The sequence below is a fragment of the Vipera ursinii genome (genome assembly GCF_947247035.1).
Source record: "Vipera ursinii genome assembly, chromosome: 1".
NCBI lineage: Eukaryota > Metazoa > Chordata > Lepidosauria > Squamata > Viperidae > Vipera > Vipera ursinii.
Window position 1 is genome coordinate 338486653 of NC_139512.1, and position 26286 is coordinate 338512938.

Consider the following 26286-nt stretch of genomic DNA (forward strand, 5'->3'; position numbering starts at 1 on the left):
AGTTAGGATAGGACTTGGGAGACCCATGGAAGCTCATTGCTTCTCCTAAGTCAGTGGTTCCCAGTCTTTTCTATACCCCGCACCCCTAGAACACTTCTGATATATTCTTGCACCCCTTGCAAAAGTTTGAAATAACGGCAACAAATTATGCATATAGACTATAATTTTGAAAACCCAGGTTTTCACACCCCCAAGTATATTGTCTTGTACCCTCAGGAGGTGCGAGCGCTCCTGGTTGGGAACCCCTGTCCTAAGTGAACTGTCTCACAGGGATTGTTGGAGTAGGGAGAACTTGTGGCGGGGTATCCAATAGCTTCATCTGACTGACATACCTGCTATGTTAGACCCTATTGTTGTTATCATGATGCAGTGGAGCAAGTCGCTTAAAAGGATGACACATATCTTGTTAGCCACCGAAGATAAAAGAGCAGAGGGCAGATTATATATAAGTAATGTATTAGGTTTTGTAAGCACCTTGAATTAGGCTTAAAAACAACCTGGTGGATCAGGCTAAATCACTAGTATTTAAACATGTATTATTGCATACATTACATTTACCTGGCTTTGCATAGTGTAGGTGGGGGAGGCAACCTTGGCTCTTTTATGACTCATGGACTTCAGCTCCCAGAATTCCTGAGTCAGCTGATTCAGGAATTCTGGGAGTTGAAGTCCATGAGTCATAAAAGAGCCAAGGTTGCCTACCCCTGGTGTAGGTCAAGCTGTATCTCATATAATGGCCTGTTTTCCAAAACAGCCAGCTACATTGCATAGGAGAATAGAATCAGTGGGGCACAAAAACCATATATCTCCCTTGTGTATCCTCAAGCATCTTCTAATGAATAATATTTTTTTAATTTTTATTTTAATTCCATTTATATCCCGCCCTTCTCCGAAGACTCAGGGCGGATTACAAGCTTAGCAGTAGCCTTCATTCTATGTATATGCCTGCTTATTAGGGCTTTCACACACACCCCAAGCGGCATTATTACAAAGTCAGCTTAATTGCCCCCAACAATCTGGGTCCTCATTTTGCCTACCTCGGAAGGATGGAAGGCTGAGTCAACCTTGAGCCTGGTGGGATGCGAACCTGCACTAATTGCAGGCAGCTGGTGTTACTTAAGGAGGCATTAGCCCACTGCTCCACCAAGGAGTTGCCATTCTAAGTAATGCAACAGACTAGTAACATGTACCATTAATTTATTATTTGCCTTTTATAATATTTTCCTTGTTGGGAAATAGTTGATGTATGTCATTAATATAACTATAACATTTTTGTTGCTGGATCCGTTTTCCCTGTTGATCAGAACTGAGGTCTGTCTTTCAACCATGCTTATAAAAAGACAGTCATCTCACTGTTTGCTATCTGGCAGTTGGAGATATTCTACCTGTGTATCCACAGGGCTCAATTCAATATCAAGTGTAATAGGTTGCTGATCTCTGTGCGTATTTTCAAGTCATTTTTCATTTTATTGCACCATGTGCTGGTGTAGCACACTTTGACCATAGTTTGCAGTGGTCATAGTTGCAGAACTGGATCATGCACCCCGCAAACGTTGTGATTAGTTTTTCCTGGCAAGAATTTAAAAGCAATGGTGTTTAAAAAGCCATTTATAGTGGCTCTGCTGGACATTTTCATGACTGTGACCTTTTTGTTTTTGTAGGTTTGGGATTTTTGCTCTTCCAGAACAATTTTAGGCATGTGGAATTAATAATTGTCCTAGGAAATACTGGAAAGCAGCATTGTTTTCTTTTTTCTGTTTAGCAATGCAAGCTTCATCTTGGAACTTGTTTCTTCTTTTGAAATGGAAATATAAAAAGAATTATATAAGCCTAAGATTCTGGACATGTAGTCTGCCAAAATACTGTAGATAGATAGATATTGAGTACAAGACCCTTGCACAAAATATGCAGCTTAGCTAAAAACCACTTAACTCTTGCAGTTGCTTAATCAAATCTTGTATAAGACCTGGGATCTTTGGACCCAGCCTTGAGTCTGTCTGCAGCATTACTTCATACTGGCTAGGAGTTATAGTCTTGGGGTTCCTTGAGTGTTTGGAAGCAAGCCAATTAGCAGTGTATTGTGTAAAAGATGTGTATTGTGTCGTATCAGTAGAAAGTACCTGTTATAGCTAAAGTAATTGAAGCAAGGAAAGGAAAATACAGTAAAAGTGTAATTGAAATACTCGCATAAGCTTCAGTTATAGTTTTGATTTTTTTTGTGCCAGCACATAGGATCAACCCAAGAGTATAGTAACCTGCCATCATAATGACCATGTGCATGATTGCATTTCTTGAAATTTTAAAAAAGAATTTAAACTTTTGCATATGCATGTAACAAATCATTTGTGAACACTTGGATCGTGAAAACCAAGTATTCTTTGTTTCTTCAATTTGTATGCTGCTAAATCATGGCAGCTTATGACAATATCAGACTTCTCTGCATTCAGACACTTGTCAGCAACCCTATAAATTCTCACCTGCTGAAAATGTGAAGTAAGCTGCCATGTTTTCAAAATAAATGTTTTCAGCATTCTTTTTTTTTCTTTGTTATCCTCACATCAATCATTGGTTCTCTATGTTAGATGCATTAGTGTTTGGCTTGCATTTTGTGAGGTGCTGATTAAAATTCTTTGTGTTTTATTTGTCTCCTGCTTCTTCTCCTTCATCCTGCTACATTTGCATCTTGTGTGCTTCATTCTGAATAGCTCTGGTTAGCCAACTGAAAGGTGGGTGAATTGATGTTGCTGTTTAGATGAAACAACCTTTTTAGTCTTGTCTTTTTGTTTCTTTTTGGATGGGCTCCAAATACTATGCATTTTAACCTAGGATAGGGATGCATTCAAATACATTAATGTACTGAATATGAATTAGATCCGTAAACCTTGCTAGGTATTTTATAGTCAACAAAATTGACATTCTGCATTTCACTGCCCCTTTTATTACCTGTCATGTCAGAGACTCATCTTCAGTATTTCCAGTGGATGCATCATTCATTGAATAGTTTGGCTAATATAGACTCATTTGCTGCTTGCCATGATATTCCCTTGATATATACTAAATTGGAGAATGGGCAATATGGTGCCTGTTAACACCTCCTTTTCAGGCTTCCTGTGCCACTGAATTTATTCTTATTTTAAATGAATTAAAAAAAATTAAATGCTATGTTCCATCCTTCAACAGGTAATTCTTGCTGGGTCTTTAATCTACTATATTCTTGTGATCTTCAATATGAATGCTGGCTGGATTTCTTTGGACCAGCACAATCCCTCTGACAGGGTTGTTATTATGGGGAAAATGGGAAGAAGAAGGAGTAAGTTTGCCATCTTGAGTATAATTAATAAAAGTGGGCTAAAAAAAGTCCAAATATATGTGTCCCAGGATAATGCTGCAGGGTCCAATCTGGGTTGGTCACCAGGACCAGAGGTTTTAGTCTTCCGAGCTTTTGGACTTGTGCTGGAGGCCCCATCCGCGGGGAACTTCCCTCAACCGGAATGTAGAGAGTAGTTCCTTGAGCATGGGGTCCAGCACAAGTCCAAAAGCTCGGAAGACTAAAATTCTGGTCCTGGTGACTGACCCAGATTGGATCCTGCAAGTCCAAATAAATAAAATTGGGCTGGACCCTAACTGTGTATGTAATTACAATTTTTCTTATTGTAATTATCTCCATTATAAAGAGTTTTTAAGGGAGCAGCTAACAATGAAATTGTTGGACTTAACTATTGTTCAATTATTTGCTTTTTCATCTAAAGTAGAATATAACATTGAAAAAAAAACTGTGATGTGCCTGAAAGGATTTGTTATATAGTAAAGGTTTTTGCCTTAAGCTGATTATTTAATATCAAAATCTCCATTGTATTCTTAATGTGTTTCTGTGTCATGTTAATGAAAGGAAAAATAGATTTACCGAGCATATATAGGAAGAATTAAAATAACAAAAAGTAGAAAACCCCCCAGAAAATAATAAAAACCTATTGGGTTTCTGATTTCTTCCTTTTTTTCACCTGCTATTTTCCCCTGCAGGTACATCTCTTAGTGCAATTAATGAATCACAGGAAATGATTGTATTATTTGAATTTGTACTATATGAAATGATATTTCTATGGTGAAAAATATGATAATTGATTCAAGCTCAATGGAAATAGGCAATGAAAAATTTTAAACATAAATTTTATATGTATATAAAATATTGCTGTAAAGGACAAAAAGAATATACTTTAAATTTATGGTGAACAATGTCACAGAGTATTATAGAAAGTAAAATATTTTTAAAAAACATTAGAGTCAGACATCCAATATCATTGATGAAATGAAATTCAATGATGAAAAAAGTAAGGTTCTACATTTAGGCAAGAAAAACCAAATGCACAGGTATAGTAGGTGGTACCTTGCTCAATAGTAGTAACTGTGAGAGGGATCTCGAACTCCTAGTGGACAGTCACTTAAATATGAGCCAGCAGTGTGCTGCAGCTGCCAAAAAAGCCAACATAGTGCTAGGCTGCATTAACAGAGGGATAGAATCAAGATCAAGTGAAGTACTAATACCACTTTACAATGCTTTGGTAAGGCCACACTTGGAATACTGCATCCAGTTTTGGCCACTACGAGGTAAAAAAGATGTCGAGACTCTAGAAAGAGTAAAGAGAAGAGCAACAAAGGTGATTAGGAGACTGGAGTCTGAAACATATAAGGAACGTTGCTGGAATTGGGTATGTCTAGTTTAATGAAGAGAAGGACGAGGGGGGACGTGATAGCAGTGTTCCAATATGTCAGGGGTTGCCTTATAGAAGAATGAGTCAAGCTATTCTCCAAAGCACCTGAAGGCAGGACAAGAAGCAATGGATGGAAACTAATCAAAGAGAGAAGCAACCTAGAACTAAGGAGAAACTTCCTGACAGTTAGACAACAATTACCCTAATCAGTTTTTAAGAAGAGACTGGACAGCCATTTGTCTGAAATGTTATAGGGTTTCCTATCTGAGCAGAGGGTTGGACTAGAAGACCTCCAAGGTTCCTTTCAACTCTATTATTATTATTGTTATTGTTATTATTAACAACATTCTGTTTCATGACATTTCTAATATTTATTACAGTATGATCTGTCTATCTTAGATGTTACTGATGAAGTTTTACACCATCTGTAAAATATTATATACCAATCTTCCTTTCTTTTTATAATTTGGTGTGGGTTTTATAGATAAGGTCCATAATTCTTCCCATTGTTGTGTTCTAACTATTTCTTTAAAGTTTAGCATCCATTTTTTTGTTCACTATACTACTCATTTGTTGCTATTTCTTTAAAGTTTTGCATCCATTTTTTTTGTTTGTTAAGTCTCAGTGTCATATTTCAGTAAAAGTTTACATAATATAAAATGCCCTAATAGGTGGTATCGGGTTTGTATTAACATTTCAAATTCTGCTTTTCTTAATGCCCTCTTCCTTCTTGAGATTTAATTGTATCACCTGACTGTTTGTAAATACATCAACAATGGTGGATTCCAGCCTTCACTAAGTAGTACTTGCTGTATTTTTAGTCTATTTGTAGAATCTGAATGAACCATAACTACATATGTAATTATATTTTTCTTGCTGTAATTAGAGGTGACATTTTCTGAGCTTATTATTCCTTGTGGAAATTCATACGTTTATCAAATTTTGAATAATATGTACTTTTAGGTTTTTATCCCTCTTTTTATCTTTGTACCGTAAGTATCTGTGAAGAACACTGGCTAAATCAGCTCTTTCCAATATTGCCAATCTGCTTTTCGGAGATTTTATCCACTCTGTTATCCATGAGAGGAAGCTTCCTTTGTGATACATTTTAAAATTTGGAAGATCAAAGCCGCCTCTCCCTTTGCAATCTTCCAGGATTTTCTGTTTGACTTTAAGTCTTTTCCTAAGCCATATGATTTACTGACAATTACTTCCATTCTTGTTAAATCCTCTCTGAAATTCTGATTGATGCCATTTGAAATAAATGGATAATACATTCTTTTTAATAATTGTAATCTAATCAAGATAGCTTTTGGTTCTTCCATCTTTCAAGGTCTCTTTTAATACCATAATTTAATGTAGATGTTTTGATTATTTGGTTATAATGTACATCTTGATTATTTCCTGCCAGATATTACATTTTCTGAAATTATATCTTTGTTTTAAATAAATAAAAATTAAATGAGAAAGTGCCATTTTTCAAAGCACAGCACAACCCTTTAACATTGGTTTTAATGATTAAGATTCATTTATTCATAAGCATGCCCCACACAAGCCATATAGGTATTCTTACAAGGTAAGAATGTTTGATGGGTACAATCCAATACAGGTAGTCCTCAACTTACAACAACAATTGAGCCCAAAATTTCTGTTGTTACGTGAATTTTGCCCCCTTTCTTGCCACAGTTGTAAAGGAGAACCACTGCAGTTGTTAAGTTAGTAATGCGGTTGTTAAGTGAATCTGATTTCTCCATTGACTTTGCTTGTCAGAAGGTCACGAAAGATGATCATATGAACCTGGGACGCTGCAACCGCCATAACTATCAGTAGCCAAGCATCCAAATTTTTGATCATGTGACTATATGGATGCTACAATGGTTGTAAGTGTGAAAAATGGCCATAAGTCACTTTTTTCAGTGCTCTTGTAACTTTGAACGATCACTACATGAACTGTTGTAAATAAAGGACTATCTGTAAGTATGTCTGCCTTTTTCAGAAAAAAAAGAGGGGTGGTGGTGGAAGATATGGTGCCTGTCTCTGTTCTAACCTACATCCCGTTAACCAGGTTCTAGTACATTTCAATTAAATGACAGAACTAACAAGACAAAGTGCCTACTTGGAAACAGAAGGTGTTAAAACACTCCTATGGCTGTAGCTTTTAAATTTATGGCAGCTTGAGCAAAGATAGAAGCGGTGTTTCCAGAAAATGATAGTAGATTAATGGAGTCCCTTATGTTACTTCTGTAAACACTTTACAAGATTTGTCAGAGTGATACATGGAAGACTGCAGCTTCTATATATTGCCTCTTAGAATGGATCTGGTAAGTAGTATGTGTTAGTTAATTGCTATAACCAGCCACTTTCCTAAAAGGTAGGCCATGGGCAAAGGTCTGATGAAACATTGATACCTGGAGAAAACAGACTCTTGATAAATTGTGTCTGTTGTGCAGCAGACATCTGAGGTTGTAGTTTCCATCTGAGAAAGTCTTATTAGCGGCAAATTCTAGTTTAGCTTACAAGTAGTAGAAAATAAGCCTTCAAGGTGTTGTGTGCTGAGGGTTTTTTCCTACAATAAATGGCTTCTTCTTTTCCTCTGTCACTCATAATATACCTCCGATCAGGAAGGTTGAGTCATTTTTATTTGTAACAGTGTTCTATTCCCTCTTTTTGTAGAAGTTCCAGAAGCCAAGGCGCCTAGTCCTTCTATCAGCAGGCAGGTCAGCATTGAAACTGACAGAGTGTCCAAGGACTTCATTGAATTTCTTAAGACCTACAACAAGCCTGGCCAGGAGGTCTACAAGCAGTGCAAACTATTCCTGGACACGATGCATCGCAAGCGGGTAAGTGAGGGGTTTCCTGGCCTTGGTGACTCATTTGGAGTTTTCTTTGCAAGGATGAAATTCTGGAAGTATAGCACCAAGAGGACCAAGCACCTTTCATGGTGATGATAGGAGAAGAAAAAAAAAGAAGAAGGTAGGATATTCAATGATCTTCAGTTATGACCTGCTTGGGAAGTTATCCATAAGCATTATCTTTAAAAAGAGCCTTGGTGGAGCAGTGGGCTAATGCCTCCTTAAGTAACACCAGCTGCCTGCAATCAGTGCAGGTTCGCATCCCAACAGGCTCAAGGTTGACTCAGCCTTCCATCCTTCCGAGGTAGGTAAAATGAGGACCCAGATTGTTGGGGGCAATTAAGCTGACTTTGTAATAATGCTGCTGGGGTGTGTGTGAAAAGCCCTAATAAGGAGGCATATACATAGAATGAAGGCTACTGCTAAGCTTGTAAGCCGCCCTGAGTCTTCGGAGAAGGGCGGGATATAAATGGAATTAAAATAAAATAAAATAAAATAAAGAAGGAGAAAATTATATTGTTTTTATGTGAAAGAAGATTAAGGGGAGGTTTTTGCCCAAATACAGGTAGTCCTTGCTTAATGACCAGTCACTTAGCAACTGTTTGAAATTATGATTCCTCCCCCTTCCAGGTACTTATGATCCAATTCTGAACGTCCAATGATGGCAAACACACAGACACACACACTCCTGCAGTCACATGATTGGATGTTTGGCAATTGGTTGCAACATTCTGCAGTTATGTGACCATGATTTACAATGATTTTTGCTGGTTTCCAATCTTTGGGACAGATTTCTGCAAAAAATACGCATAGGAGTAAATGGACTCTCTTAACAACTGTTGCATTCGTTTTATGTCTGCTGCAAAAAAGATTGTAAAAATGTGTTGATCCTGTGGGTGCCTCAACTTAAAAACATCATGACTTACAATGGAAATTCTGGGATGGTCGTAAATTGAGTACTACCTGTAGTTTACTTTTTAAATAAGAGAGTCATCTTAAATTTGTTCACAACACAGAAATGCAGGGAGCAAAGTTTTTTCTAATCTATCTTCTAGTGTGCATAGAGTCACCTTTCCTTCTGAGAAATATCAAAGTGTGTTTACTGTACGGATGAAACGAGCTGTTCTGTTCCAGCTTATGACCGGCCCTGTTTGAATGTCAGGGACAACCCCTTTTTATAGTCAACAGGCTGGAAAAACCCAATCAAATTTATTTACAAAGAAATCAAAAGTTCATACAAGAGTTAAACCAAAAGTTCAAACAAGAGTTAAACAGGAATAAGACCAGGACTCTAGCAGAAGATCTTCAAACGGTTGCCTTCAGCAACCAGCACCTCCCACACCTTCCCCTTTTATCAGCAGTCCCAAGGCGTGGCTTCTCATTGCCTTCTCTTCCTCTCACCGAGTTGCCTCATTGACTTTCTCTGTTCTGCTCTGCTGGATTGCCTACTGCTCCTAGCGTCCCTGAATAGATCCAGCTATGAATCATCTACGTCCAATACCTCATGCTCACATGGCTGAGTCTGATGAGGAACATGACTGGAGGGGCCAAGCTGAGAGTCATGCAGTGCATCAGAGCCTCCCTCTGACACCAAAGGCTCTCCAAACCTCTCCTCTTCCTCCCCTTCAGAATCATCAGACTCAGCAGCCGGTATCACAGGCTGACGCTGAATCACAACATGAGCAAACTTGTATACAATTCTATTTACAATCAGTCGCTTAGAAATTGCCCAGATGATGCTGCAGGCTATGGTATTATAAAATTTTGTGGAGTAGAGACATTTAAATAAATATCACAATTTAATAGATTGGCAGAATATAAATTGGGAAGGAAGGTAGGATTGCTAAAGCTTAGATTTTCCCTTGTGCCATTTTTGTGGAGAAATAATTAAATATTTTCTGACATCCCTCAGCACTGATTCCCCTGTCATAACCTCCCCTTCTTCCTGGATCGTAAATGTTTTTCGTCTTCTCTGAGAATCTCATTAAAGTTACTGATTGATCTGAAAATAAAGGAACTGGAAAAAGATATGCAGCCTCTAGTGTCTGCATTATGCTGTCTGGTTCTGTGAATTGTTCAGTGTGTTATTTGTAAGATTGGGACCTCCATTGAATTATAGGGCAGCTATAGGATGGAAGAAAGAGTCTGGTCCCCATGTGGACAATGAACAGAATTTTATGAGCTCTCAAATCTGGGACATTACCCATTCTCACACATGTGACTGATTTCTCTTTGTAGGAGTTGAGTATTGAGGAACAGTCTGAATATGCTCAGAGCCTCTACCAGAATGTGGCAGATAAGCTACAGACTCGCTGGAAAGGTATTGTTCATACATATTTTCCCATTTTATTTACAGAACTTGGAGGAGAGAAGGGTAATGCACATTATGGACACAATTTTAGATGTGCTTCTTTTTTTTTTTTTTATTGAAAAGTTTTAAAAAATACAATTTTCCTTTAAAAAACCCCCCTTCCCCCTCCCTCCTCCCCTCCCTACCTCCCCCCTATCTCCCCCCCTCCCCCTCTCCCTCCTCCCTCCCCTGCCTCCCCCCCTCTACTTCCCCTCCTCCCCCCTCCCCCCCCCGACTTCCCAGAGCAGCCCGGGAAGGCGCCGGAGACAGCCTTCCCGGGCTGCCCGCAGCTCAGCTGTGTGATTTTTCGCCCGAAACAGCGCCGATCAGCTGTTCGGGTGAATTTGAAGCCCCCTCCTCGGGAGAAGAGGAGGGGGTGAGCCCCCAGGTGGGGGTTGAGTTCTCCGGGGCCGCCTGAGCTTGGAGCTTGGGCGGCTGAAGGATTGAACTCCCCCGTAGCCTGGGCTGCTCCCAGCTGGCTAGCGTCTCTGCTCCGGACTTTATGGAGCAGAGCCAGGCGTCTGCGACCATCCCTGCTTGAAGGAGAGACTATGAAAGGAAAAGAGCAGGCAGAGCAGTACAAGAGGGAAAGATGAAGAGATGAAGAAGATTATTTTATTTTACTCTCAAGCTTGATGGACTCTGCTTAAAACTTAAAGTGAAAGTGCGTCACAATTGTAAGTAAAAGATGGCGGCTAAACCTCCCCCTAGAACTTTTCGGAGTGCTGGAAATTCTCCGGTGCAACAACAATCATTACTGCAGGCGTTGCATTCTCCTGATGTATTGACTTCGAAGGATCTTGAAAGACATACCCAGTTAATTCTGGAGTCAATGGGTGCTAAATTTGCACAGATGGAGGAGAAATTGGAGAAATTGGAGCAGAGAATGGAAGAAAGGATGGAACAGAAACTTAGAGAGATGAAGGCAGACATTTTGTCCTCAGTGCATAAAGTTGCTAAATGTGTGGAGGTGCTGGATGACCAAGTGCAAGACTTGACTCAAAAGAATGCTATATTAGAAGCAAAAGTTTTGGAAATTGAAGATTTAAAAGACAAAATGGATAGTGAACAGAGTCTGGCCCAATTTTACCAGATGCAGTTTGCTGTGAGAATTAGAGGCCTAAAAGAGAATATTAAGGAAGATTTAAAGCAGCTGGTTTCTGAGGCTTTTGAGGGGGTATTGAATCATCCAGCATCTGAAATAAAACAAGGTATGGACAAAGTGTTTCGTGTGAATTCGTGGATTGCTAAACAGAGAAAGTTGCCTAGAGATGTGGTGGTTTATTTTGTAAAAAGGGAAGTTAGAGATGAAGTTATACAAGCTGCCTATGATACCAAAGTTGTGATTGCTGGTCAAGAAGTTTTGGTTCTAAAAGAAATTCCTCCAAAGATTTTAAAGAGAAGGAAGGATTTTATTTTTCTTGTGCAAGAGCTCAAGCAAAGGGATATAAGGTTCAGATGGGAGATCCCAGCTGGGCTGAGCTTCATGTATGATGGCAAAAGGTACTGTTTGGGTAATGTGAAGCAAGCGCATGACTTTTACAACAATGTTTTAAATGTAACCCCATCAACACTTCTGGAAGCTGCAGAGGGATCTGGAGAAGGAGAACATCAAGAGGATGAAGATGGACTGATAGACGAGAAGGGTGCAGGAGGAGTTCAAGCTGCAACTCTTTTGGATGATATTAGAGAACAGAGGGTGACGCGTGCTGCCTTAAAACGCTCAAAAAAGACAAAAAAATAAGACCAGCAGAAATCTATGGAACTTCCACAATATACTTATAGACAAGTGGTAGTTGTGTTTTTAAAAGTTTTGGGATGATATGTATGGTAACAGAATCTTTAATTTGGAATTAATGGACAATTTATTACAGAGGAAGAGGAAGAAAGTTTTGTGGGTTAATGCGGGTTAATTTGTGTAAGAACTATCTATTATAGTCTATTTTGGCTAGAGAGGTTAATAGGGATAGGTGTTTGTGATGTGTAAATGAGAATATGTTTAGGTAATAGGGAAATGTGGAAGAACATAGATGGGAATGATGCTAGTTTTCTTTTATTTTAGTTTTTTATATATATTTAGTATTGTTAAGGATTGGTTTACTTTATATAAGCTAGAGAGTGATGGATTTTAGAGTTTATAATTGTTAGTATATGATTGTTTATGATTGCTTTTTAGATATATACCTTGTAATTTTAGATGTGCTTCTTTATATCTGTGCTTGGAGTGGACTGGGGGAGGGACTTTTGCCTCAGTGATGATGCTGGGGAACACATTTTGGTCCCTGTCTTACAAAGAAGAAATCCTCCACCAATGCAGTGTGGATGAAGGCTAGTCCACAGGGATAAAAAGTCCCGAACCCAGCCTTTCCAGAATCCTCAAGTGGCATTTTTATTAAGAGGGGGTTGAGCAGATACAGGTAGTTCTCAACTTATGATCACAATTGAGCCCAAAATTTCCACCGCTAAGCAAGACAGTTGTTAAGTGGGTGTTGCCCATTTTACAATGTTTCTTGCCCCAGTTGTTAAATGAATCACTGCAGTTGTTAAGTTAGTAACATGGCTGTTAAGTAAATCTGGCTTCTCTATTGACTTTGCTAGTCAGACGTTCACAAAAGACGATTACGGGACACTGGGGCATTGCAACATCATAAATACAGGTCAGTTGCCAAGCGCCCAAATTTTGACCATGAGACCATGGGGATGCTGCAATGGTTGCATGAAAAAAGATCATTAGTCACTTCTTTCAGTGCTGTTATAACTTCAAATAGTTCCTACACAAATGGTTTTAAGTCAGGGACTATTGGTATGGAAATCGTACAAGTGAACCTTCAGATATACAGGTAGTCCTCAACTTACAACCATTCATTTAATGACCGTTTGAAGTTATAGTGACACTAGAAGAAGTGACTTATGACCAGTTCTCACACTTAAGGCCGTTGCAGCATCCCCACAGCCACATCATCAGACTTCGGGTGCTCGGCAATTGGCAGGTGTTTATGATGGTTACACCATCCAAGGACCTGGGATTATCATTTGCAATCCTCCTAGGGAGCTTGTGACAAGCAAAGTCAATGGGGGAAGCCAGGGTCACTTAACCAATTGTAGTGATTCGTTGAAGTACTAAGGCCAAAAATCATAAAATGGGGCATGGCTCATTTAACTACTTTGTTTAGCAATGGAAAATTTGGGCTCAATTGTGATTGTAATATGAGGACCACTTGTACCTAGATATTGGAAACAAACAAAGCAGGAGGTCTGTTTTTTTTTCTGGGTAAAGCTAAACTTATCTTTGTGAAAAAAAGCTTCTCTATTTTCACTGGATGTGTTGCTAGGGAGTCTTTGGCTACACAATGAAGAACGTTCTGTTAGGTTCTTCTTGGCATTTATCCCGCCTAGTTATAGGGCTCCATTTAGTTGCTGGCTTAGTTTGCCCTGTGCTCACCTCGTATTTATAGCAAAGCTTATCAATGAATGATGCAACGAGGGCTTTGATTTTCACTTTCCTTGGACTTGGAGGGATGACTGATCCAGGTCACCTTCCATGCCTAAGGATGCGTTGGAACCTGGGTCTCCCAGCTTCTAGTCTGGCACCTTAACTACTACATCATACCGGTTGTCAAATAATATTTGAGTTTAGGTGATGTTTTAATTTGTTGTTGTTGTTAGTTGTGAAGTTGTGTCCGACCCATCACGACCCCATGGACAAAGTTCCTCCAGGCCTTCCTGTCCTCTACCATCTTCTGGAGTCCATTTAAGCTCACGCCTACTGCTTCAGTGACTCCATCCAGCCACCTCATTCTCTGTCGTCCCCTTCTTCTCTTGCCCTCAATCTTTCCCAGCATTAGACTCTTCTCCAGTCAGTCCTTCCTTTTCATTAGGTGGCCAAAGTATTTGAGTTTCAACTTCAGGATCTGGCCTTCTAAAGAGCAGTCAGGGTTGATCTCCTCTAGGAGTGACCGGTTTGATCGCCTTGCAGTCCAAGGGACTCGCAGGAGTCTTCTCCAGCACCATAGTTCAAAGGCCTCAATTCTTTGGCGCTCAGCCTTTTTTATGGTCCAACGTTCACAGCCATGATGTTTTAATAAAAGGAGGTTAAAAATGGCAGACTATCTAACCTCAAAACAATTGCTGTGATGATATGTGGAAGAAGCTGGATGTGTTAGAACTCTCTTAATAAGAAATTAGTTCACCATGTTAGAGTACTCTGAAATTTGATATATTTTTCTCATACAAACCTTTTTATGTTCTCCCAGGTCTCCCCTAATGTTCCTAGCTCTTCTTTTAGACTCTTGTTTTTTATATATAAGTGTATTATGTGCGTGTGTGTATTATCTCTGTGTGTATACATAGATACAGACAGACAAACACACAAACATACTTTCTATTTTAATGCGTAGATCTTATATCTTCTAACTTTTCATATTTTTTAGACAGCAATATAGCTTTTATGCTCTTTAATTGATGATGTATATTCAGATATGGTCATGTAGTCGGTGATCATTATAAAAAAATTGTTTGTTCGTCTTTGTGTCTTTTTCAGTGCCTCCAGAAAAAGTGGAAAAAGTGATGGATCAAGTGGAGAAATACATAATGACCCGCTTGTATAAATATGTTTTCTGCCCAGAAACTACAGAGGATGAGAAGAAAGATTTGGCTGTCCAGAGAAGAATCAGGTTTGACTTTAGGACTAGTTTCCCTCCTTTAGATGCAGGATCCATTAACATTTGTTATCTACTTGTACCTGGATGATTCTGGCTGTAGCAGGCTTTTCTCTTTGAGGTGATCGAACTTGTAAAAGCTGCGCTATTGCTAACAGGGAATCACCACATTTACTGTTTTTAGGTCATTTATCTATGCTGTGTAAGGTTTCACTTCACTGTCTTCCTTGGCAGAGCGCCATGCCAATCCTCAATTATCAGAATAAAAAGGTAAAGGTAAAGGTTCCCCCGCACATGCGTGCTAGTCGTTTCCAACTCTAGGGGCCGGTGCTCATCTCCGTTTCAAAGCCAAAGAGCCAGCATTTGTCCAAGGACGTCTCCATGGTCAAGTGGCCGGCATGACTAGACGCCAAAGGCGCACGGAACGCTGTTACCTTCCCACCGTAGTGGTCCCTATTTTTCTACTTGCATTTTTATGTGCTTTCGAACTGCTAGGTTGGCAGAAGCTGGGACAAGTAACAGGCGCTCACTCTGTTACGCGGCACTCGGGATTCGACCCGCCAAACTGCCGACCATCTGATTGACAAGCTCAGTGTCTAACCCACTAAGCCACCGCGTCCCTTTTAATTATCAGAATAGCCTATATTAAATTTGTGGTCTGAATGAAGAAGCTTTTAAAAACGTCTACACTAGCACTAGCAGCTTGAACTTTTGTGGGATAAAGTTAAATACATGCATCATAGTAAGAACAGCAAAAAAAACAACAACCAGCAAATGTTTGTGTCCTTGTGAAGGATTTAAAGGTCCACTACAATTGAGATTTCTCAAAAGGAGCAGTGAGACCAGTTGAACTTTACACTGATCCCTTTTTTTCCCCTAAAAGAGCAATATGTGAAGAACCTTGGGGGATTACTCAGTTAGAAATCTATCATCCTGCAAGTTCTCCTTTCAGTGCTTTGTATTGCTTTTTTTTGTTGCATTCTTGAAAAATATTTAAAGAGTTAGTGATTCATGAGTACCTACCTAGACAAATATCAACTAATACATTTATTGCCCTGTGAATATCTAAAAGTCAAATCATCCAGATATTTTTCTTTAGTAAATTCAAAAACATTGCAGAACTTGGGAAATTAATTTCGGGGGGGGGGGGGTAAATAGGCACATTATAATCTAAAATGCCATCTCTCAGACAATGTGTGTGTGTGTGTGTGTGTGTGTGTGTGTGTGTGTATTCTAATGAAATACTTTAATTTCAAAATATACTTTTGAGAGGAAAATGAAAGAATAGTACAGACTGAGAGATCCTGATGTACCAAATGTAATCTTTCTCAGTTTCTGACCTAGTTTCTTGTTATACCCAGTAGATTGGCCGCAAACTAATCAAGTGCTAGGACATATAGAGAGCTCTTTGGCAACAGATGGTGCCTTTTAAAGGATTGAATGTTTTTGGACTTTTACATACACAAAATATTGGCCTATACCATAAAAAAGGAAAGAGGGTTGGTAGTCAGTGGCCAATATAGTCTTTGACTCAAATGAAAACAATATTGCATGTTATAAGGCCAACTGCAGTCATTCAATTTGTAGGGCATAGAGGAAGAACAAGATCTTATGAGGAGCTAATTTTATGCATTGTCACACATCAAGAAAAATAATCTATGTGTTCGTAATTAGGTTTTTGAGTCATGAAACCTTTTCTGTCTGTAAGAGTGTATCAGTGGAGATGACAAGAGAGCTGTTGCCTCATACGAAGTTACATGTAAATAGATGAATGGAAGCACATTGGGGAAAGGTTTACACCAATGTTAACATTTATTTCTTAGGCTTCATAAAGGGCAATAGAGTTGGTACTGAAGTGAAAAACTTTTCCTAACGACGGGTAGCCCTTGGCTTATGACCACAATTGGGACCAGAATTTCCATTAATAAGCAGGGTGGTTGTTAAGTGGGTTGGGCCCAATTGTTTGCCATGGTTGTTAAACAAATCACTGCAATTGTTAAGTGAATCATGTGGGTTGACAAACTAATTAGATAATCAGATTAGCTTTCTTCATTGACCAGTCGTTGCTTTTTTTGGTGCCATTGTAACTTTGAACGGTCACTAAATGAATGGTTGTAATTTGAGGACTACCTCTGTTCTCTGAATCAGATTACAGATTACAGATTCCCAGTTTTGGCAGTCAAAATATAAGATTTAAGATTTACCGGGATGTAATTATGTATAACTGCACAGGGGATTTCAATCCCCAGTTAGTTTATATGCATGTTTGTTAAGTATTTGTTTGTCCTTTTCCTTTTCTTTCTTAATTTGAAATGTATATACTTAGTGTGTATGTGTCTGTAAATATTTATAATAAACTTAAAAAAAATTATAAAAAACACAAACAAAATATATACAACCAGATAGTTTCTTTTTATTTTCGAGTCGTAATCTACGGATGACTTAAAGCAAATCTGCTACTAACTTTCAGAATGATTGGTTTTGGGTACATCCAAAAATATTTAAAATCGTACCTAAGAATGGATTTCCCATGACATTGATATTGGTCTCTAAAACCCCGTATGACTTGAGCCAGGTGGTTTAGGATGTATGCAATAAGAAATAAAATAAAGAAATAAAAGCAGATAAATTATTTAAGTAACTAAATATTTGTTCTCTGCTTTTGTTTCCCAGAATGCAATTTTTTGGGCACAGAGTTCTGTTATTCTAGTCTTGACATATGAAACTGTTTTAAAGCTCTTAATAGTGATTTCCCCCCCCCCCCCACCCTCTTGCTTTCAAATCAACCGGCAGAGCTTTGCACTGGGTTACTCTACAAATGCTTTGTGTTCCTGTCAATGAAGAAATCCCTGAAGTCTCAGATGTAGTTGTGAAAGCTATCACGGGTATGTAAAGGGCTGATGGGTAGGGAGAGGGGATGTTTATTGAACTTGAATGTTTTCACCATAGTAAAAAATCACCAGCTCAAATCCCAGGAGCAAACTTGTCATGTATTAGAAGGCTAGTAAGAAGAATGTGAGTTTAGCCTGTGGTACCTACATTTCTTTTTTTGTGAAAATCTTGTTCAGGAGTGATTTCTTTACAAACCAACAACTATTATCATGGGACAACACATTTCTCATGTGGCTGGTTCATACATAAAAAGTGAAACCTATATTACCATTTGTTACCTTTTCTGCTTGGCAATATACATGTCAGTATGGAAATCTGTAAGAATAATATTGCAAGGGTAATGTTTGCTACATCCAACGGGTGTAGAACCAGAATTCAGAGTGACATGAGAGCGCTACCTGCTTCATTCTCTCCCCATACTCCCCACCCAGGAAGGACTTTTCAATGGGAATTTAATGGGAATGAAGTGGAAATTATTCACACTCACTACTTAACCGTTTAGAAGAATACTTTGGCCCACAGGTTTGTATGGACTTAGGTAGTTGGTGTCCCTAATTTCTAAGGAATTCCTTCTGTCCTCTCCTTTTTCTTCCTTACATGTCTTTCATTTCTTCCACTGCCTGGAATAACTGCCTGGAATTCTTTAAAACTCATTGTAGAATAAGTCTCCTTTTGCCGTTACATATTTTCATAGCAATTGATTTCCTCAAGGCCAAAAATCTGGGTCATCAAGGCTTCTGTCCCTTCCAGTTCTGGTTTAAGAACTTGAGAAGATCTTATTCTATAGTTGGGTTTATGAATTGATGACCATTCAGATGTGGCTTATCTATAACTCTCAGCAACTCTCAATCTTGTGTCATCAAGTGGAAAATTGTCATTCAACAGCTGTCTGCACTTAGATGTTTAGTTGTGTTACTCTGGTGCTGTAAAATTATTGTTAATGTTTTATACTGCCTGCATATGGAAGGCTAAATACAGTAACTGAGAGTTCATCATTCAAAGCTGTCATAAATAAATAACCTGGTTCATTGTAACTGTACCTTTTAACTGTCAATCATTTGAATCCCCTACAGAGTCTTATATAAGCTATAAAACAGTTTTAGGACAGACATATATTTTAAGGACAAATGATAATATTGCAGCCAGCAGCATTTTCAAGGCATTCCTTTTTCCTCTTAACTCGTAAGAGAAAAGCCTCTTCAAAGAATAGCACTGTTACTTGTCGTTCTTTTAAGTAGCCAACTATTTAAAATTGCCTAAGTCATTTTTGGATCATTTGGCTTATCAGTGGATTAGTTATATTAAAACTTGCGTTCTTTTTCTTATATGGCAGGCTGCTAATTGATAAGGCTTTTTTCCCCCCTCGTTTCCTAGCATTTTCCTATCAGTGCAGGATCCATTTTTTTTCCAGATCAACTGCATGTTGATTCATTGACTGTGACAAGAATTGACCAAATCAACTTGAAAAGAAAGAAAGCATACAAGATTTTGTTGTTGTTGTTGTTAGCTGCGAAGTCGTGTCCGACCCATCGTGACCCTATGGACAACATTCCTCCAGGCCTTCCTGTCCTCTACCATCTTCTGGAGTCCATTTAAGCTCACGCCTACTGCTTCAGTGACTCCATCCAGCCACCTCATTCTCTGTCGTCCCCTTCTTCTCTTGCCCTCAATCTTTCCCAGCATTAGGCTCTTCTCCAGTGAGTCTTTCCTTCTCATTAGGTGGCCAAAGTATTTGAGTTTTAGCTTCAGGATCTGGCCTTCTAAAGAGCAGTCAGGATTGATCTCCTCTAGGACTGACCGGTTTGATCGCCTTGCAGTCCAAGGGACTCGCAGGAGTCTTCTCCAGCACCATAGTTCAAAGGCCTCAATTCTTTGGCACTCAGCCTTTCTTATGGTCCAACAAGATTTAATAAACACTAATTATGGAGGGTGGGACAACTAAAGTGGAAAGAGCCCTGCCAAGGAATGCAGCCCTCTTTGATTCTTGGGATTGTTTTCCTCTTGCAGACATCATTGAAATGGACTCGAAGCGTGTCCCCCGGGACAAGTTGGCCTGCATCACTAGCTGCAGCAAGCACATCTTTAATGCCATCAGGACCACAAAGGCTGAACCAGCTTCAGCTGATGACTTTTTGCCCACTCTCATCTACATTGTCCTGAAGGGCAACCCACCCCGCCTGCAGTCTAACATTCAGTACATTACTCGATTCTGCAATCCTAGCAGGCTGATGACCGGGGAGGATGGATATTACTTTACAAACCTGGTAAGTTGGTCTTTGATTGTGACTCTCTCTTTAGGGGAATTTGAAGAAGAACTATATATTGCCAGATACTGAAACTATTTTTCTTCTTTTCCCTTAATGGAAGAGAGGCTGAGCTTATCTTCATCATTATTTATTTACATTTATTGGCCGCCCATCCTATCTGAAATTGTCATTATATAGAATTGGATATTTGGCTCATCTGGTTCTGTGTCCTTATTTGTGGTGTGTTTTCTGGATCTTGAACCTACAGTCATGAGGCACTATGGAGAAGCTGTATGATGCACATATATCAAGGAAATCTAACGTCCTGTGTTCACGCAGATAATTAATATATTAAATATATTGAAAAATACCAAATTTCTAGTTCTGCTGTTGAAATACCAGAAGCGAAACCTACATGTAGTTTAAAAAAAAAGAGGTCTGCAATAACAACTTTCAATATTCTTGCTATGTTTTGCCAAATAGGAATGGGAAGCCAGGTATGACTGAATTATTCCACAGAACTAAAATTAAAACTAGAAAAAATGTTAATTGGGTTTATACAATGACCTACAGTGGAGTTGTGTACTTAGCTATTCTGTGTGGGTTGGTAACCCAGCCATGACATTAGCACGTTTTTAACCAGGCCATTATATTAACCCACAATATAGTTTCTTTATGCAAGTTTTATTATTTAAAAATTGTTCTTTTGTTAATCCAGACCTAGCTTTAACATGAAGTATGGTATATATTTGAGGATGTGAACAATGTAGGCATGGAAGTTTTAAAAAATAACAGTGCCTTTTCTATATTTATTTGTGTCAATTTATCTACTATTTCAATTGTCATGGACGTTTATAGATATTGCTCCATGGCTAATGATGGTCTAGGAGGGGCATATTCACCCTTTCTTTCACTTTATCACACACACAGCTGTTGCAAGATGAATAAAGGTTTGCATGTATCAGAATACACAAACTACAGCATGTACTGTATAACTTATATTTCAGAAAGGGAGTTATGTATACATAAGTAAATTTCTAAGATTGTAGACCTCCAACAAAAAACTGATCAATCAGAACAATTTTTGATAAACTGACGTTATTTATTATTACTGGTATTATTGTTATTAAGTAGTAATTTAAACTATCTTCTGCAAAAGGTTTCATTATCAAGGTTTACAACATATTTTAAGAGTCACATCAAATAGTTTGCATATGAATGGAGCTGATGTTAACTGCATGCAACCTGAAAAACTAAACTCTTGCTTTTGCAGTGTTGTGCTGTTGCCTTCATAGAAAAGTTGGATGCTCAGTCCTTAAACCTGAGCCAGGAAGACTTTGACCGCTATATGTCTGGCCAGACCTCTCCAAAGAAACAAGAACCTGAGAACTGGCCAGCCAACGTATGTGTGGGGATGCGCCAGATGTACAGGAATCTTGGTCTCCTCTCAGAACTGAATGAGAGGCAGGAGAGGATTGTCAGTGAGGCTAAAAAGCTTGAGAGGGACCTTATTGATTGGACTGATGGGATCACCAAGGAAGTCCAGGAGATTGTGGAGAAGTACCCTTTGGAGATTAAAGCCTCAAACCCAGCTTTGGCGGCCATTGACTCTGAAAATGTTGAAAATGACAAACTACCCCCTCCGCTTCAACCTCAGGTTTATGCTGGATGAGAACGGCATCAAGACTCAGATATTCCTTCCTTCTGTTTTTGTCTGCTTGGCAGAAAGGCTAAGGGGTGGGGGAAGGAAACACATTTAAAATTGGCACATTTTGAAGGTACTCTTTGTTGGTAGATGTGTTTCATGATATTTATTTTAGTCAGAGTTGGTTACTATGAGGGCTGAATTTTTATGTGTTCCTGAAATGAATTTACCTTTTCTTTTTACAGAAATTCAGTATAATTTTTAAGGAATGCTTTGGGGATTGTTCGAAGCATGCACATGTTTTAAACTCTACTGGTGGATAGTTGTGCTATCTTCACTCCCTAAACATAGTTGCTTATCACACTTTGCCAAGAATGCTGTGTTTGAGAAAGAAGTGTAAAGGATTCTTAATCTTTGTTTTCAGAAAAGGATGTGTTGTAAAGTAAATATTTAAGATTGTAAATAGGTTTACAATGTTGAGCAATGTCTTAATAGCATGACATTTAGCAAAGAATGGAAACTGGGTTTTTTAATTTCTTCACTTTTAAGTTTTTGGTTTATAGTTTTGATCCAGAATAGAAAATACCAAGGAAACACTACATTGTCAGTAAATAACTAATTTGGACACAGTTCTAACATGACTAAAGTCATTTTCTAATATGTATAATTTGTTATCTGAATTTTCAGCCTGGAATAGCGTCCTTTTTGCTGTTCTGGTCTCTAGCAATTGCATAGTTGGACCTTTATGAAGATCAGAGCAGAACTGGATGGTAGCTGTGGGCATATGTGTGAAATGCTGGAGTTTAAATTGCTCTAAAATCACAAGATACAAGAAGATTCTGGCTTTAAAAGTGACTTAGTGTTTTTTTTAAAAAAATAATTTGCTTCATAGTAGTGCATAGCCTTCAAAGAGATGATTAGTACGGCATGAGACTATCTTGTACTTGAAAAATCAAAGAATGAGGTGCACAAAAGAAAGTTTATGATTGCTTTCCTGAATCACATTTTTAAATGGATTGGTCCACTGAATTATAAATGGTCAGAAAACGGAAATATGGACAATCCTTAAGGCCGTAAACTGGCTTCTGCAATTTTGTGGACTACATACATTTTTATATGACTTTGAACAAAGTAGGAATCTATATTATTACATTGCTGAACTACGGCTTCCAGGATTTGCCTTGATTGCTATGATGGCTGGAATAATTGTCTCCTTCAGGAGGGACCCGTTGCTTTCTCAATTATTTCAATGCTGTCCCGAAGATTAACTCATCAACAGTACACATATCACATATCCCCTCCAGCCTTTTCAGTATTCTTAGTAGTATGATGATCCAGCCAATCAAAATCTTCTCTATTTGGCCAAAGATTTAGCATGGCAGTGTGGATACAATAATTTGCCAAATTGGATGAATTAGTCAGCCTTTCCCAGCATGTTAGACTATGATTATTGTTTTTCTAAGCAAGATACACATGTTGGGATGATAGAATAGTAGTCCAGGAAATACAAGGGGCACCAAGTTAGAGAATGCTGAATTTATCTATGGGTGATGCTATTTTAACTTTTTACTTTACAAATTAAAGTAAAGCTCTCCATTAATTTGGCAGAGCTAAATTTGGCAGGTTCTTTGAAAGGCCCGGTTGAGTTGTGTGAAACTATATTAAGCATTTTCCTGAAGGATATAGTTTAAATGCAATTTCCTCCAATTGCTGAAATCTTCTTAAATGTCTGAGACGTGTGTGCATTCAAGATCTTGGATATCCTGATTATCACTAAGTCTCAAGCTTCATAACTGAAGGGGAAAAAAAACTTTGCAGTGTTACCACTTTTTAATATCAGAACACTTAAAATACCAACTCTTTTTCTTAAGCTTTTCTCAACTCTTTGAGTCTTATTTGTACTTCTGGGAAACATGGGATTCCTAAATGTTCCATTCCAAACTGTGTTTTGGGGCAACATATGAAAAGGCCAACTTTATAACATTTTAGCTGTACAGGTATTTATCTGTTTTTGCAATAAGGTCAGACCAAGACTGTGACCTGTTTTGTGTATGCCTGCTTTAAAAAGCATATCAGTTTTCAGTTTGCAACTCAGCCAGTGTCTGAGTTTCTTGAAAGGTTAAATATTTATGTTCTTTTCCCTTCCTCAATTAAATTTCTGGAAGTGAAGTAAACAAGCTATTCCTTTAGCTACAGAAAGTCCATGTTGGTCAGATTTTCCAATTTTCAGAGTTTTGTTTCTTGGCCTCATTGTTTGACACTCTAGGTGCTAATTCAGATTTTCCAGGTATATATTTCACTCCAAAAAGGCATCATTGTAGCTACTGCTGTTAAATTGCTGTCAACAGAAATAAACCATGTACAACATGACTCATTATTAGTCAATAGAAATCTTGATTTACAATTTTTTAATGTATTATTGATGCTTCAAGTTTAGTCACAAATCTGTTAAAGCCTGAAAAGCTTGTAACTGCTAATAGTATCAAATTATCTTTAATTATACCTTATTACTCTTGGGAGGCAAAAAAGGGACCTCATTTTCAATTACAAAATTAAGCGTGCCTTTTTTTCTGTAATCTAATGGGAAAGAACCAAGGTCACTCCTACCTTTCCTGAATGGTATCAGGTTGACTTTTCTTCACCATTCATTTCATTACATGTTTAAAGGTGATACTTATTTTATAGAATCTGGCATGTCATTCAAGGGCCATGTGTAATTTTACGTTCAGAGAAAATTAGTCTCTTTGGGGGGATTTTCTTAGAGGCCTTGAACGGGGGGGGGGGGACTCAAAAGAACCAGCATTGATACAGATAGTCTTCAACTTACAACCATTTATTTATTGACTGACTGAAGTTACAATGCATTGAAGAAAAAAAAGAGTTTTGACCAGTCCTCATACTTATAACCCCCAATTGACATGTATGTACGAAATTGCAGTGTCCCAAGGTGATCAACGTTTGTGACTTCCATCTTCTAGAAGCAAAGCCAATGGGGGAAGCTGGATTTGCTTAATGACTGTGTTTCATTAAGAACTACAGTGATTTGCTTAACAAGTGTGTCAGAAAAGCTCGTAAAATCAGCCACTGGGCTTATCAATGAAAATTCTGGTCCCAATTGTGGTACGTTGAGGTCACAACACATTCTAGAGCAGTGTTTATAAACTTACTAGCTAGAAATTCTGGGAGTTGAAGTCCACGCATCTTAAAGTTGGCAAGATTGAAAAATACAGTTCTAGACTTCTGGGGGAAACTGCAAAAAAGATCCCCTATTTCACACCTGCCAAAATAGTTGCACTTGGTGGTAGGCAAAATGCTGGCAGGCTGATATGGATGGAAAAGATTCTGCAAGAAACCTTGTAGAACTTGTTCAACAAGGTTTTAAAAGTGGGATTGCAACCTGCAAAAGTGACATGTGGCTAGTTTTTGTTTCTCTGTGGCACACTAAGAAAGCAGCATTTCCCTTTTAGGAAGGCCAATAAGGAAGCAAAACCAGGTATCTGAACTGGGCAGGAAAAGCAACCTCTTCCTTCACAGACAGCAGTCACAACAAGCTTAGTTTGACTTGTGTTGTTTCTTTTCTCTTGCAAGAAAATGGCCTGGTTACACATTTCTGTTCATTCCTTGCTTTTCCTGGCATTGCTCTCAGCCATGGGTGGCTTCCACTAACCTTGCTTTCCACCTAATCCAGGTAGCAGATAGGTGTGGCTGAGCCTTTGTGGCATATAGCTGGGGCAGGGAGTGGGTGGTGGTTAAATAGGATTTATTAGTTGATACGCTCACAGACATTTAATGGAGATACAAGAGTTCAGTGATCGTATGCAATGCAGAAATGTTCATGGCACACACAGCTTGTGGGGAATCTCTTATTAACTTACTACACAAACTTAATTAACTGTTCCTTACGTATTACACATACACCCACTTATACTCACTGTTGTATGAGGGCTGGAGTACGTACCCTGACTGGAGAAGATCAGAGTGCTTTATAGATAATTACATGCATGAATTGGGAGTTCTTATCAAAGGCTGTCATTTTATTCTTTGCCAGCAACTTCTGTCACACTTTCCACATCAACCTTTCGCTCATCTCTTAAATAGCCCGGTCAAACTTTACCCACTGCACGGGAAATGAACTCTAAACTTTCTTTCTCTGGTTGCTGTCCTTTGGTCCTGGTTTAATCTTGATGAATCGTTTCCTTGTGACCTCTTTTCTGGTAGCTGTTTCAGACCTGGTCTGATAACCTCCTTGATTCTCATTCTTCTCTGCAGATCTGCATTTTATGTCAGGTTCAAATTCTGTTCATCTGTCTCTCCCAATATTTTATTTCTTGTAATAGCCTGAGAGATACTGGTGAATCAGCAATTGTGCATAGGGTGTGTGTGTGTGCATCCTTAGCCCCTATCCTGAGCTTATTGTGAACTGTGAAGCTGCCTTGTTTGGTTAGTTTGGGAACCAGTGTTGGTGTAATCCTCACTCAGCAACTACACTTGGGACCAGCAGCTTGGTCATTATTAAGGGAAGTGTTTGCTAAGTGAAACATGATTTTACAATCTTCAGCTTTCCTTTGCTTTACAAACCTGCAAAGGTTGTAAATGCAAAGACTGGTCACAGAGTTACTTTTTTATCACCATTGCAACTGCAAGGCAGTCACTAAACAAGGACTACCTGTTTGGTGCAAAACCATAAAACAGGTTACTTCAGTGGTACCTGCTTTATAGTTTTCAGCAAAACCATAAAACAGGTTACTACCTGGTTGTGCATTATCTCTGAATACAACCAAAATGTGGGTTGTTGACCAGTTCTCTTAAACTGGCTGGATGACTTTGGGTCAGTCACTCTCTCAGCTTAACTCACATCACAGGGTTGTTATGGGGAAAACAGAAGGAGGAAGGAGTATTAGGTATGTTGGCATCTTGAGTAAAAATAATATAGC

The 26286-nt window shown here is 38.6% G+C and overlaps 1 protein-coding gene across 2 annotated transcripts in view; it reads left to right on the top strand.

Moving 5' to 3' along the window:
• RABGEF1 (RAB guanine nucleotide exchange factor 1) overlaps positions 1 to 23722 on the top strand; it is a 43602-nt gene extending 19880 nt beyond the window's left edge. For both annotated transcript variants that reach the window (XM_083348949.1, XM_083348948.1), the window contains 6 exons: positions 7383 to 7549; positions 9800 to 9881; positions 14452 to 14584; positions 17363 to 17454; positions 19469 to 19725; positions 20981 to 23722. In XM_083348949.1, the coding sequence (XP_083205075.1) occupies positions 7383 to 7549; positions 9800 to 9881; positions 14452 to 14584; positions 17363 to 17454; positions 19469 to 19725; positions 20981 to 21379 (1130 nt within the window). In that variant the 3' untranslated portion in view covers positions 21380 to 23722. The remainder of the gene's footprint in view (positions 1 to 7382; positions 7550 to 9799; positions 9882 to 14451; positions 14585 to 17362; positions 17455 to 19468; positions 19726 to 20980) is intronic.
• The last annotated feature ends 2564 nt before the right edge of the window (positions 23723 to 26286 follow it).